At 43.5% G+C, this 12,508-nt stretch overlaps 2 protein-coding genes across 2 annotated transcripts; both read left to right on the forward strand.

The window, feature by feature from the left end:
• Positions 1 to 313: 313 nt before the first annotated feature.
• Positions 314 to 1,384, forward strand: LOC124649319. Its single transcript, XM_047188971.1, has one exon. The coding sequence runs from the start codon at positions 339 to 341 to the stop codon at positions 1,083 to 1,085; it is 747 nt and encodes a 248-aa protein (XP_047044927.1). The 5' UTR covers positions 314 to 338; the 3' UTR covers positions 1,086 to 1,384.
• Positions 1,385 to 8,971: 7,587 nt separating this feature from the next.
• On the forward strand, positions 8,972 to 10,816 carry LOC124648176 (F-box protein PP2-B11-like). Its single transcript, XM_047187976.1, has 4 exons — positions 8,972 to 9,226; positions 9,440 to 9,579; positions 10,145 to 10,589; positions 10,718 to 10,816. The coding sequence occupies exons 1-4, from the start codon at positions 8,972 to 8,974 to the stop codon at positions 10,814 to 10,816; spliced, it is 939 nt and encodes a 312-aa protein (XP_047043932.1).
• Positions 10,817 to 12,508: the final 1,692 nt, after the last annotated feature.

A 12,508-nucleotide genomic window follows, 5' to 3' on the forward strand; every position in this document is an offset into this window, starting at 1 on the left:
TTTTTGACTATTATGAAGTAAAAACAGTGTACCACAATAGTATTAGTCAACAGGGGCGCACGGTGTCAGTTCAGCACCAACGACCAGTCGATCCGTAGCGACACCGCCCTGACCGAATTTATAGACGGACGTACAGACATGGTTTTCCGAATGCGACGTGCAACTCCCTAACCACCAAATTGGCGCCAAATCACTGCACTTTCGCTTCCCCGGCCACCTCCGATGGCTACACGCCATAAATCCTCCAGCGTCCAACCGCCGTTGGAGCTGATCAGCAACTAGCAATTGCCACTTCGCCACCGCCATGCCAATTCCCCACGCCACTCGAACAGCTAGCCATGGCGGACGCCACTCCCACGAAACCCATCAGCAAAGGTTTTTCCAAATCCGCCGTCGTCCATGACGCCGACGCCAAGGCCAAGGCCAAGAACAAAGCCACCTTCAACGTCGACGTCGAGGATGGGCATGCTCGCGACACCGCGGAGCCGCCGGCCGAGCAGGGGAACTGGGGCCGGCTGCTGCGGCGCGCGTGCTGCGGTTTGGCCGCACTCACCGCGGTGGCCGCCGTGACGATCCTGGTCCTGTCACTCACCGTGCTGAAGGTCCGGGACCCCGACATCACCATGGACTCCGTTACCGTCGAGCGCTTCCACGTGGACGTTGGCCTCCCGCTGCGGATCAACGCGACGCTGTCCGGGGCGATCGTGATCCGGAACCCCAACTACGCGTCCATGCGGTTCGGCGCCAGCACGACGGAGATCTTCCTCGACGGCGTGCCGGGCCGCGTGGGCCTCGGGAGCGCGCCGCCCGGAGAGGCGTCGGCGCGGGGAGCTAGCACGGTGCGCGCCGGCATGGACGTGTTTCTTGACAGGGTGGCTCCGGCGGTGGTCGAGGAGGTGCTGTTCGGCCGCGGCGAGGTGCGGCTCGCGAGCCGGACGGCGGTGGACGGAAGGATCAGCGTTCTCGGCGGGCTGTACGGGCGCCGGAAGGTGCGCGTGGCCATGCGGTGCCGGGTCGTGCTGCACGTGTCGGTGGTGGTCGTCGTGGCCGGCTCGCCGTCGTGCGTTGCCGACTTCGGGCGTTGACGCGCGTCCAAGCCGCGCGCGATGTCGTGATTTGCTGCGCGCGCGTGGTACTATTTTCTTGTTGATTTGTGATCGTCCTATCCTCCTCCCCCGCCGTGTGAGATAAATCTGACGCCCAATGTTTATTCTAACTTTCAGTTTGTAATTCTTGTATGATCAGAGCGTACCTTTAATTTGCCAAGCTACATTGCACACGCTTAAAATATTGGATTTCATGTCAAAGCATCTAGCTAGGATGTCTCTAATGCTGGGCATGAACAAAAAATTGTTATTTTTTTAATCAAGTTGTTCTATTTGTATGCCGACTAAGTTGTACAGAACTCCTAAATTTTGAAGTTGGATAAAATCAACGCTCATGATTTCGGCCAAAAAAAAAACATAAACCATGGCATTTATCCCACTATGGGCCAAGAAAAAAAAAGGGGACGCAATTTACTTATTAATTGGGCATTGTTTGTCCATGTGACTCCTCTCTACTCAAACAACGGGCCGAAGGCAGGGCGAAAAAAATTAAATAATACATTTCTTTCGATCAATTTTACAAATAACTAGCAATGAAGGGCGCGGTGCCGAGAACATGGTGATTCTTGGCAGTGCTAAATACTTGTGGGTTTTATAGTATTTTTTTTAGAATTGTGTTTGTTCCGGATTTACTTAAGGTGCAATGGATTTGTTGTTTTATTTTTCTATGACATATTTACATAGATCGATTTGGCTGGCAAAGCGCAGATGTTAATTATGTTTGATGGTCGTATCTACAGGGATGGCCATGCATTCTTGGGCTTGCTCCTTTTCCTAGTGGCAGTTATGTTGCAGTTTTGGGTGACCAGAGGCAACGTAGTAATGTTGGTAGGGCAGTTATGTTGCAGTTTTTGGTGAAGCGGAGGCAATGTCAAAATGTTGTCGTGACGACACCCAGCGATAAAAGACACAATTTAAATGCACACTCTTAGAGAGAATCGTTTTTTTCTTTCCCATTAGGGCATGTACAATGGTCTTATCATAGCACTGCCACGTTGGATATTTGCTGACATGGAGGGGAGAGAAACGGAAAAAAGAGTTTTGCTTTCTCTTGGTTAAGCTATCATCGCTAAGCACGAAAATATCACGTTTTCTGATCCGCTGCGCTGAACAGCCCGGCCGCCTTCCCCGCCTAAGCTGCGCGCGCGATGCTCATTGCCGCGCGAATCGATTCCCCCGCGCTTATTTTGTTCCCGCTCTCCCAAATCACCATGCCAATACCATTAATCCTAGCACTGCCGCTCCCACAAAATCACACCTAAGACTACTCATAGTGGGAAGTAACATAGAGTAGTAACATGCACATGTTACTACTCTATGTTACTACCTTCATAGTGGTAAGTAACATCAAAGTAGTATCATAGATATCTTTATTAATTAGCTTATAGACTCAATATATCTTGGGAAGTGTGATGTTACAGTAACTAGCTATGTTACTCCATTCTCCTCTTTCCTCATTAAATCACTGCCACATAAGCAAATTTGCTGAGTTGGACACTTAGTTAGTAGTGAAGTTACTCCCACTATGTGTAGTCTAAACCATTGACTAGGCAATTCCTCTGCCCTTCTCCACCAACATGACTGACCGTGGGAGGAAGAAGGCGGCGCTCCCGTCCCAGACCGTGGCTGGTCGTTCTTCTCCAGCCGGAACAGCCACAGTGCCCGGCGCTCCACCCCTTCTGCTAGGACATTCAGATCCGGCCGCCGCCTCCTTCGCCGCATCAAATTCTTGGTGGCCTGGGTTTCCTACCGCTGGACCTGTTCCTCCTCTAGCAGCTGATTGGTACGGCTCATGATTCTCTCCTACTTCCATCATTGTAAGATTAGAAATCTTTGATTTGGGGGCCCAACTCGTTTATGCAGTAGCAAAAGGAAATTGCGTTCAAGCAATTGAACCCATGAGGTGATCGCTTGTATATTAATCAGCCGGAGGAGGGTGACACAAAACGGTCTACAAAGATGCTGTTGGAGTTGATCACCACATGATTAGGGATAATTAATTACGGGAGATATCACAATGAAATAGCCGGTTGTACGTTATGATTTTTAGTCATCTCTAGATGACGTGGCAGGCTCAAGAAAAGACTCTCTTTATCAACCATAGTACATGCCCTTAATATTGCAGACCTCTTTCATTCTGTGACATCAGTTTGTTACCGTATAGCAAAGATAAACCCAATTTAGATTACGCATAAGTACTTGAAATATTCGAAGGCTGCAGTTGCACATGAAAGTGCATCTGGATCAAATTGAAGCCACTTTCAACATACATTGATTTCATGCACACCTGTCTAATAAGGACATCTCGACGCTAAATTGAACTACTATATATTTGAAAAAAAGAACTAGTTACCTTAAAAAACCATGTCCATAGAGCAGATTTAAAGAATGGTAAAAAACTATGTCCGTAGAGCAGATTTAAAAAAATTGTTACATACTCAAGTGAATACCCTAGATCCATGAAATACGATAATTTTTACTCTCATAATCTAATTGTTTCCTTTGGTCATGTAGCAAGCTCCTGTCTTTCAATCTGCAAAGCATGGCGCATCAACATTATCCGCAACTCAATTCTCCTGCAGTGCAATATTAATTTTATGAGAGTGGATTTGGTGATCAGGGGGATACATGAGCACCCGGTTATCACCGTTGGATTTGGTCCACCACCGTTGGATCCTACTACTCACTAATGGCTACTAACGGCCGCTACCTCGCCGGCCTCCAGCTCCACCTCGTCGGCCTCCACCTCGTGCATATGAGGTAGCGCCAGTGTCTCCCCGGCCAAGCGCGTCGGCGTGCACCTTCCCCGCGTCTCTCCGCCCTTCCACTCCACGCGCTGGACCGCGTCGATACGTGTACAGTGGTAACGTCGTTAGACACGTGTCGAGCAGAGAAGGGGTGCTCACGTATCCTCCTGATCACCAGGCTTCATCTATTAATTTTATTCAAAAATATATTCTGACCCGAAAGAACTCCCACATATATACTCCCTTCTTTGACGGAGGCTAGTATGTGTTTTTTCCTCACTCCATCTACCGGTGGTTGGATATGCGGCTTAACATCCCCCTTCCATCATGTGTAATATTCCAAATGACCCTTGGTCATAATCCTAGTGGGTACACTAGTAGAAAAAGGGTCTTTAGTTCCAGTTTATAACGGGCTTTAGTCCCGGTTGTGCAACCGGGACTAACACTAGTAGGAAAAGGCTCATCAGTGGCGCACCAAAAATTATTTCTGTGGCGCATGGTCGGTGCGCCACAGAATTCTCGCCACAAAAATAAGGTTTCTGTGGCGCACCTGCCCATGCGCCACAGAAAGTCTTATTTATGTGGCGCACCAGACGGCGGTGCGCCACAGAAACAGAAAGTCTTATATCTGTGGCGCACCACCGCCGGTGCGCCACAATTTTTTTTTAAAATTTCAAAAAAAGTGGCGGCCAGATCTAGATCTAGATCTGGGGCCGCCGATTTTTTTTTAATTTTTTTGGAAGGTCGCCGGATGTGGGTGGTTGGTTGCGTGGGTGGTGGATTTGTGGATGGAGGATGAGGCCGGCCGAAGGAGGTGGTGGTGGTGGTGGTGGAATAGGAGGAGGTGGAGGTGGAGGAGGTGGAGGTGGTGGTGGTGGTGGTAGAGGAGGAGGAGGAGGTGGTGGTGGTAGAGGAGGAGGTGGTGGTTGTCGCCGGAGGAGGAGGAGAAGGTGGTTGTTGTGGAGGAGGCGGTTGCCGGAGGAGGTGTTGGTCGTGGTCGCCGGTGGAGGTCGCCGGAGTTGGTCGCCGATGGAGGAGAGGAGAGAGGAGAAGTGGAGAAGTGGATGAAGAGAAGAGGAGGAGAAGTGGAGAAGGGGAGAAGTGGAGAAGTGAGAAGTGGAGAAGTGGAGAAATGGAGGAGAGAAGGAGAAGTGGGCGCCAGAAATTTCAAATTTCGGACGTTAATTCTGTGGCGCATGGGCACTTGGTGCGCCACAGAATTTTTTTTTCTTTTTTTGTATTTTGCAGAAAAAAATCTTTAACTGCCCGTAACTTTTTACTCTTTTCGAATTTGGAGATTCTAAAAATTGTCCAACCGGGCAATCCCGGGTGAATTCGGATGCAGATTTTTCGTGGGAACATTTTGATATATTATTCGGTTTTTTTTTCGAGTTCGTATGCAACCAGTTTGATGATTTTTCCACGCAATTTTGCAAAAAAAAAGTCAAAATTCATGTTTGTTAGTTCTCATTGGTAAAAGATGACATAATACATGGGCATCTTGAAGGAATTTATTTTTTGAACTTTATATATATTTCTTTTATTTTTTACAGAGGTGAAAAAGGCGATCCACGGAGGGGCGGGGGGGGGGGGGGGGTGTGGAGTTGCGTGGGGAGCCAAAAAAAAACTTCTGTGGCGCATGGAACTCATGTGCGCCACAGAAATGTGTAGTTTCTGTGGCGCACCATCCCACCTGCGCCACAGAAAGTCTTAATTCAGTGGCGCACCAGGACTAGTGCGCCGCACGTGGGATGGTGCGCCACAGAAATAGTGAAACCAATGATTGGGGCTGGCCCCACCAAGTTTCTGTGGCGCATGGAATGTTGGTGCGCCACAAAATTAAGCTTTTTCTGTGGCGCACCGTGCCTGGTGCGCCACAGAATAACTTTCTGTGGCGCATTTTTGGAGGTGCGCCACAGAACTAAGCTCCACCTATAAACGTTTTCCTACTAGTGTAAAGGGTCGAGACTAAAGGCCTCCCCCCTTTACTCCCGGTTGCTTACGAACCGGGACTAAAGGTCCATTCACGTGGGTTTCCTGCGTCGGGGCTAAAAATGTCTCCCAGGTGAATTTTTCTAATTTTTTTCACTCCATTTTTTCAATTATTTGCATAGTTTAGTTTTTATCTCTAACTACACTTATCTCTAGTCAAATTACTTACTCGTGGTCAAATTTTCCGCTCGGTCACCCATCCTCCCACTACTCTAGCACTAGCACGCTTAATTTCCAAGTTCCATCCCGTCCCGCATCCAAGTGCTTCGTGCGCATGTATGTGATACTAGTATCATATCAATCCTATTAACATGTTGGTCGATGTCACATTTCTTTATTGTTTGAATTTCAAATAATTATTTTAATAAAAAAGTAATGATGTAATAATAATCTTGAATAAAGAAATAAACATTAACTTTATAATTTGTATTATTTTTAATTTTTTAATTTTTTAAATTCTTTTTTTGCCGAACCTAAAACCTAAAATTTTGAAAATCTAAAAATTGGGTAAAAGTAATAGTAATCTTTATACAGGATGCAATTATTAATTTTAGGTTTTTCAAAAATAAAAAATATATAAAATCCATAATTTATAGCAAAAACTAAAATTTTCCTGCTTTCGTATTTTTCATTTGGAATTTTGAGAATCTAAAATTTGGCTAACTGGGTAAATCCTGGTGAATTTGGATGTAACTTTTTCCCACGATGATTTTGATATATTATACGTTTTTTTCCGACGTCGTATGCAAAAGTTAATGCGGTTTTACCATTTTTCAAACCTTTTTTGCAAAAAAGTGAAAATTCGAATTTATTAATTTCACCGAATAGTAGGTTGCATAACATACAAGAATGTGAAAGCATTTTATTTTTTGAATTTTCTATCATTTTCTTTTGTATTTTACAAAGCAAAAAAATGCGATCCAAGGGGGGTGGTGAAGGGTGCGTGGGGAGTAGAAAATCTGGAAAAGCCTTTAATCCCGGTTGGGGAGATGAACCTGGAAAAGCCTTTAGTCCCGGTTCATATCCCCAACCAGGACTAAATGCCTACCCTTTAGTTTCGGCCGTAGCATTAGTCCCGGTTCCCCACCAGAATCGGAACTAAAGACCCCATTAGTCTCGGGTCAAAGTGTTTGGGGACTAATGGGGTGGTATGGAAGCTCTTTTTTCTACTAGTGGTAGTTGACTTTTGCACCTGTTTGGGTCGTCTAAAAGGGCTTCAAAAGGCTATCTCCTCACAATCCACATGAGGAGGATATCCAACACTTGCCCAATGTGTGAGGAGCAAACTAACCAGACACATGCATGTTCCTCCAAGCACTACCAAAATCTGAGAAATTCCTAAGTGTTTACTAGTTTGCCAAGAATATTTGGCCGGTAACTCATGAGAGTTATAAAACTCACCGAGCTCACAGATAATCCCATAGTGATACGTATTACATTTGATAGATAAAATAATTCCACGAGTGTCATAAGGTAGATACTCGGGAGATTTCGCGATACTTGAGACTTTTAGGTTTTAGCTCGTCCATGTTTTTTACTCGGGGCAATCACAAATGGTGCTAAAAGAATTTCTTGATAGAGGCAATGCAGCTAGAGTGGTTCCATATCATATCTTTCTATCAAGTTCATTGGGAGGTCTTTGGGCAAACATCACAATTGCTCTAGGAGAGGAATTGTTGCTCCCTCGAAGAATGACCGATGGTCAGATTAAGGTGGATCCAAATGATTGAGGTGGAACAAGATGAATTATGTAACAAGGAACATGATAAAGATGAGGTGTTCATCAAATTGATGGAGACATCAATATTGACTTAGAATAGTGTCTTATTTTGTTGGTCATAACGTTTAATAACAACCTAGTATACTATTTGTTTAGCCTTGATGAAAACTTTTGATTTAAGAACAACCTATTTATATATAATGAAAAAGATAAATCGAGTCTGCAGGTCTAGATCTTAGCTAACAATGCATTACTTTTTCCAACAAGTCGGTGACATTGGTGGATGGAAACAATCTACGTCCTCATTTTTTCTACGGTTATTTTTATGTCCATGTATTAGAAGTAGGCTAGCAGCAAAACATCTGGAAATTCACGTTTAATCCCGGGAGCATATGCTCCCTTTACCAAAAGAAGTTAAAAATGCTATTTTTTAGAAAAAAACATTCTCATGTCTATCTAATATTCTATGTCTGCACGTGAAGTTTTGCGAGAAAACGACAGTTTTTGTGCCTTGTGTACAAGAAGGACAAAATGGTGTCTCCTAACGAGCCTTATTTTAGCATTGAATTATGTATTTTTACAAAAGCTGCATAAAAAAACTGTTTTTCTTTGGAACGACTTTATGAGAACATAGGATGTGGAAATGTACGTGGATCACTTTTAAAATAAATATTTTGACATTTCCAAGTATATTAAAAATGCATTTTAAATAAAAGGAGTACACGGTCTCACATTACACATTACACATTACGTGAAGAGTTCGGCAATCACCTTGGATCATGTTTCATAAAGTGAATATAATTTGTATCTTTGTACTTTCTTGGCTCTACGTATCATATTATTCAAAACATATGGGTAGTTGCACATTAATTGAGAAATGCACAATCTATTTCGATTGAAAAAAGTTGAAGTGGTTTGAAATCAAGAATATACCGAGAAAACCAGAGAGAAATGAAAATTAATTTTGCTTATTTCTTGAGAAAATTTCACTTTTCAACTCTTAGAAATTGCACTTTCGAGATCATTGACCCCCTCTAACAACTTGTGCCAGATTTAACCCCATTTAGTGAAGCCCAGCTTTCGGTAAAGCATGCGCTGACATCGTCGAAATAGTTGGCAGGCGCTGACTGGGCTACCCATCTGACTGAGTAATGCTACAAAGTAGCAAGTATGCTTTGGTAGGCAAAGTAATGGTCAAGTTTGTTAGGTAGATTAGTGGCCAAGTTGAGTAGAGATCAAGTTTGCTAATACAATATAAGCGACCCCTTTGAGTCGATCAGAGTATGGGTAAGACCGCAATTAACACAGAATAGAAATGAGAATTGCTCCAGTACCACTGTCTCCTTCTCACGTATTCCCTTTGACTGTTCTTGAATCGCATTGATCTGAGAGCGGAGCACGATTCCATGGAGATCGAGAGGCTGCCGGAGGAGCTCCTCCAGGTAGTGATATCTCTCACTTCACCTCAAGACGCCTGCCGCACGGTCGCCGTATCCCGGGCCTTCCGTGCTGCGGCCGACTCCGACGTCGTCTGGTCATGCTTCCTACCCCGCGACCTCCCACGGTTCGGCCGGAAAGAGCTCCCGCGCTCGCCGTTGTCGTCTAAGAAGGGCCTCTTCGAACGCCTCGCTGCCCGGCCCGCGCTCCTCCCAGGCAAGCTTGTGGTACGTATATGACAGCCATTCTTTTCTACCCTTTGTTCCACCAGTTCGTTTTAGACTTGTTAAAAATTGAATGTATCTAAAAACCATCTAGTACGTGGATACATTTAAATTTTAATAAATCTAAGATAACCTTGGTGTAACAGATCGAGGGACTAGCAGTCTTTGGCTTGATTGTTCGCATAATAATCTAATCTGTGAGCGCACGTGCAGAGCATGCAACTCGACAGGGTAACCGGCGCCAAGTGCTACACCATGTCGGCAAGGGCGCTGCGCGTTCCTTCCTGGGGCGACACACGGCGCTCTAGCCGTTGGATCCACATCGAGGTTGACTTCATCATAGGGGGCAAAAGGTTTGGATCCAGTTCCTGTTCTCGGATGGTTTTTCCTTTCCACGAGGCGATTGCTATATACTCCCTCCTTGCTAAAATGTGTGTGTATAATTTTTCTTAAAAGTCAAACGATGTAAAATTTGACCAAGTATCAATATTTAGAATACCAAATCAATACCATTAGATTTCTCACAAGTATATTTTCATATGGAATACATTTGGTATGGTAGATATAGTTATTTTTATTAAAAACATGGTCAAATTTAACATCCTTTGACGTTCTAAAAATCTTATATGCACTACATTATGGAAAGGAGGGAGTACTTCTCCATTCCGAAGCTTTAAAGGCTTATATTATTTTTTAGAAGGTCAAACTATGTTAAATTTGACCAATATTTTATTAAAATTATTAGCATCCAAGATACAAAGTAATATCATTAGATAGATATTGAAATATATTTCCATATATCTATAAAATATCATCTATGTTGATAGATTTTTCTAAAAGATGAAGCCTTAAGATTTAAAACGGTGGTAGTAGCGTTTTCCAATAATACAAACGGTCTTAAATCTTATCTCTGCATAGGTTCTCGGAGGCAGCTCAATTTTTGGGTGTTAGGCGGCTGGATATCAGTGGCAAGATACGGAGCAAGATGCTCTCCGAGAACACAGCGTACGCTGCTTACATGGTGTTCAAGCTAGGAGACAGACTACATCGGCTGGATTTCCCCTTCCAGGTAGCATCGGTCAGCGTTGGAGGGAGCCAACAATCGACCCGGCAAGTTTGCCTCCAAGCATGCCTCAACGAGGAGGAAGACGTTGTGGCCGGGGCGCCTCCGTATCACATCGTGCCGTCTATTGTGGGTCCTAGCACGGTTACACCTGGAGAGGACGTGGTGCTCCCTCGAAGAAGGGCAGATGGTTGGATGGAGGTGGAGCTGGGTCAATTCTACAATGAGGAAGGCGATGATCGCGAGGTGTCCATCAGCTTGACGGAGACGACATCAAACGTTGACAAGAGTGGTCTTATTGTGCGTGGCGTAGAGCTTAGAGCATCAACAACGTGTGAATAGCAGAGGGTTTCTTTTCCTTTATGACAGCTACGAGAAGTGGTGCTCTTTTCAATATCTGATTTCTGAACTCATTGGCCATTTGCAAGGAAAGAAACAGCTTGCTTACCCAGCTACTGTATGCAGTCAGGGACCTCATCCTCTCTGATTTTCTCGCCTGGAAGCTTGCCGGGATGAATGAGACATAGTGGTTCCATACTTCCATCGACCATAAAGGTCGAACCCATTCACTTACGGTGAGTACTCCCTGCTTACCGGTCTACAGGGTAATTACATATTTCGAGAAAAAAATTGACTACTTATTTGGTCAACAAAATATACATTGTATAATTTTTGTGATATATATCTTATACTCCCTGCGTCCTAGTTTGTAAGTCACAATTTTTGAATATCTTGGCCCAAGGTAGCTGATTGGGTCTCATTTTATCTCTCTCACTGGTGCATGCAGCCCCTTTCTCTCCCTCATTGGTGCATGCATTCTCTTTCTCTCACTCATTGGTGCATGCAACCCCTTTCTCTTCCTCATTAAATAAAATTATGCCTTAGTGGTGGGGGTTATGGGACAAATAGTTTTTTGAAATATGCCTTACACTTGATCAAATTTATAGTTAAAGTTTTCTCTTGAAATGCGTAACGGAGTATAATGGTTAATCCGCGTGTCAGTCAGTACAGACGTTACTTGTCATATTGTGATTTTTCATCCTTTGTATTTCCTCTATTTTTGCACGTGTACCTAGATCGTCAGTTTGATATATACTCCGTATAATATAAATTATATAACATAAAAATTATATTATTAGAAAGTATACAACTAAAATTTCTAATGGTATACTTTTAGTATTATATATCTTATATTAAGTTGGTCAAATTGACGATCTAGGAATGCGCGTAGGACTAAATCAAAACGGAGGGAGTAGTATTTTACACCTCTTAATCAATGAAAGCAACTAGCCTAACAGAATAACTGAATATTGGAATTGGAGTAATCTGGTAGTGGCAATAGAGTTAGCATGCACAGCAACAGTGGTCAATTTCAAAATCACTACTCTGCGCTGTAAACAAAATCCACATCTGCAATCACAGGCGAGAGTGAATATCTCACCAAAACGCAGATGATGATATCATCAAGCCACCACGGCCAAGACAGGTGAAGCGCTCAACGATGATTGAAGGTTGTCGATCCGTATTTGGGTGCTCTTTACCTCGAGGTTGCCTGCAAAATGCTGAACCACTTGAGACAGAAAGGGTGTTCTTAGTCAGTCAAAAACCATATAATAATTAGCAACACCAACCATATATACAAGAACACACCAGATGTATGCCATTGTCATGGGACCCACTCCGGAAATGCAACTTTATTTTTGCCACATATAATCTGCACTCAGTTCACTCATGTGCTCTAGTGCTAATGACTGGAAAACAACAAACACTCGTAGTTCAACCACCAGTCCATGATCAAATCATTATATCTCTATACCCTACAAGGCATTGCCCTTTTCTCAGAATCAACATATTCCTAGATCCTAGTCATATGCTGATGAGGACAAGGAGCCACACAAGAAACCTCAAAACCCACTAAGAATTCACTCATGGAGTCAACTCAGCACCTCAATCTGTCGGTGTGGTTGATACTAAGGATTTCATCAAAATTTCTCCGATGTTTAACTGGTACAGGACAATTTTATTTCAACACTTAAGAAAAACAAAATTTTTTTTGTCAAACACGTCAAAACTTACTTAAAATGTATCAAAATTTATATTTTTTGAACATCTTGGCGAGGACCAAATTATTGTTTTATTAAAAAACATTTAACTATTTGAATGTGTATAATCTTATTAAAATCATACATACATGTAACTAATTGTTTATAAAGCTCGGC

The sequence above is a fragment of the Lolium rigidum genome, chromosome 4 (genome assembly GCF_022539505.1).
Source record: "Lolium rigidum isolate FL_2022 chromosome 4, APGP_CSIRO_Lrig_0.1, whole genome shotgun sequence".
NCBI lineage: Eukaryota > Viridiplantae > Streptophyta > Magnoliopsida > Poales > Poaceae > Lolium > Lolium rigidum.

Coding starts and splice junctions, on each gene's coding strand:
- LOC124648176 (XM_047187976.1), top strand. CDS start 8,972: ATGGAGATCGAGAGGCTGCCGGAGGAGCTCCTCCAGGTAGTGATATCT. Junction 9,227..9,439: donor CGCTCCTCCCAGGCAAGCTT/GTGGTACGTATA, acceptor GCGCACGTGCAG/AGCATGCAACTCGACAGGGT. Junction 10,590..10,717: donor TTGACAAGAGTGGTCTTATT/GTGCGTGGCGTA, acceptor GCCATTTGCAAG/GAAAGAAACAGCTTGCTTAC.
- LOC124649319 (XM_047188971.1), top strand. CDS start 339: ATGGCGGACGCCACTCCCACGAAACCCATCAGCAAAGGTTTTTCCAAA.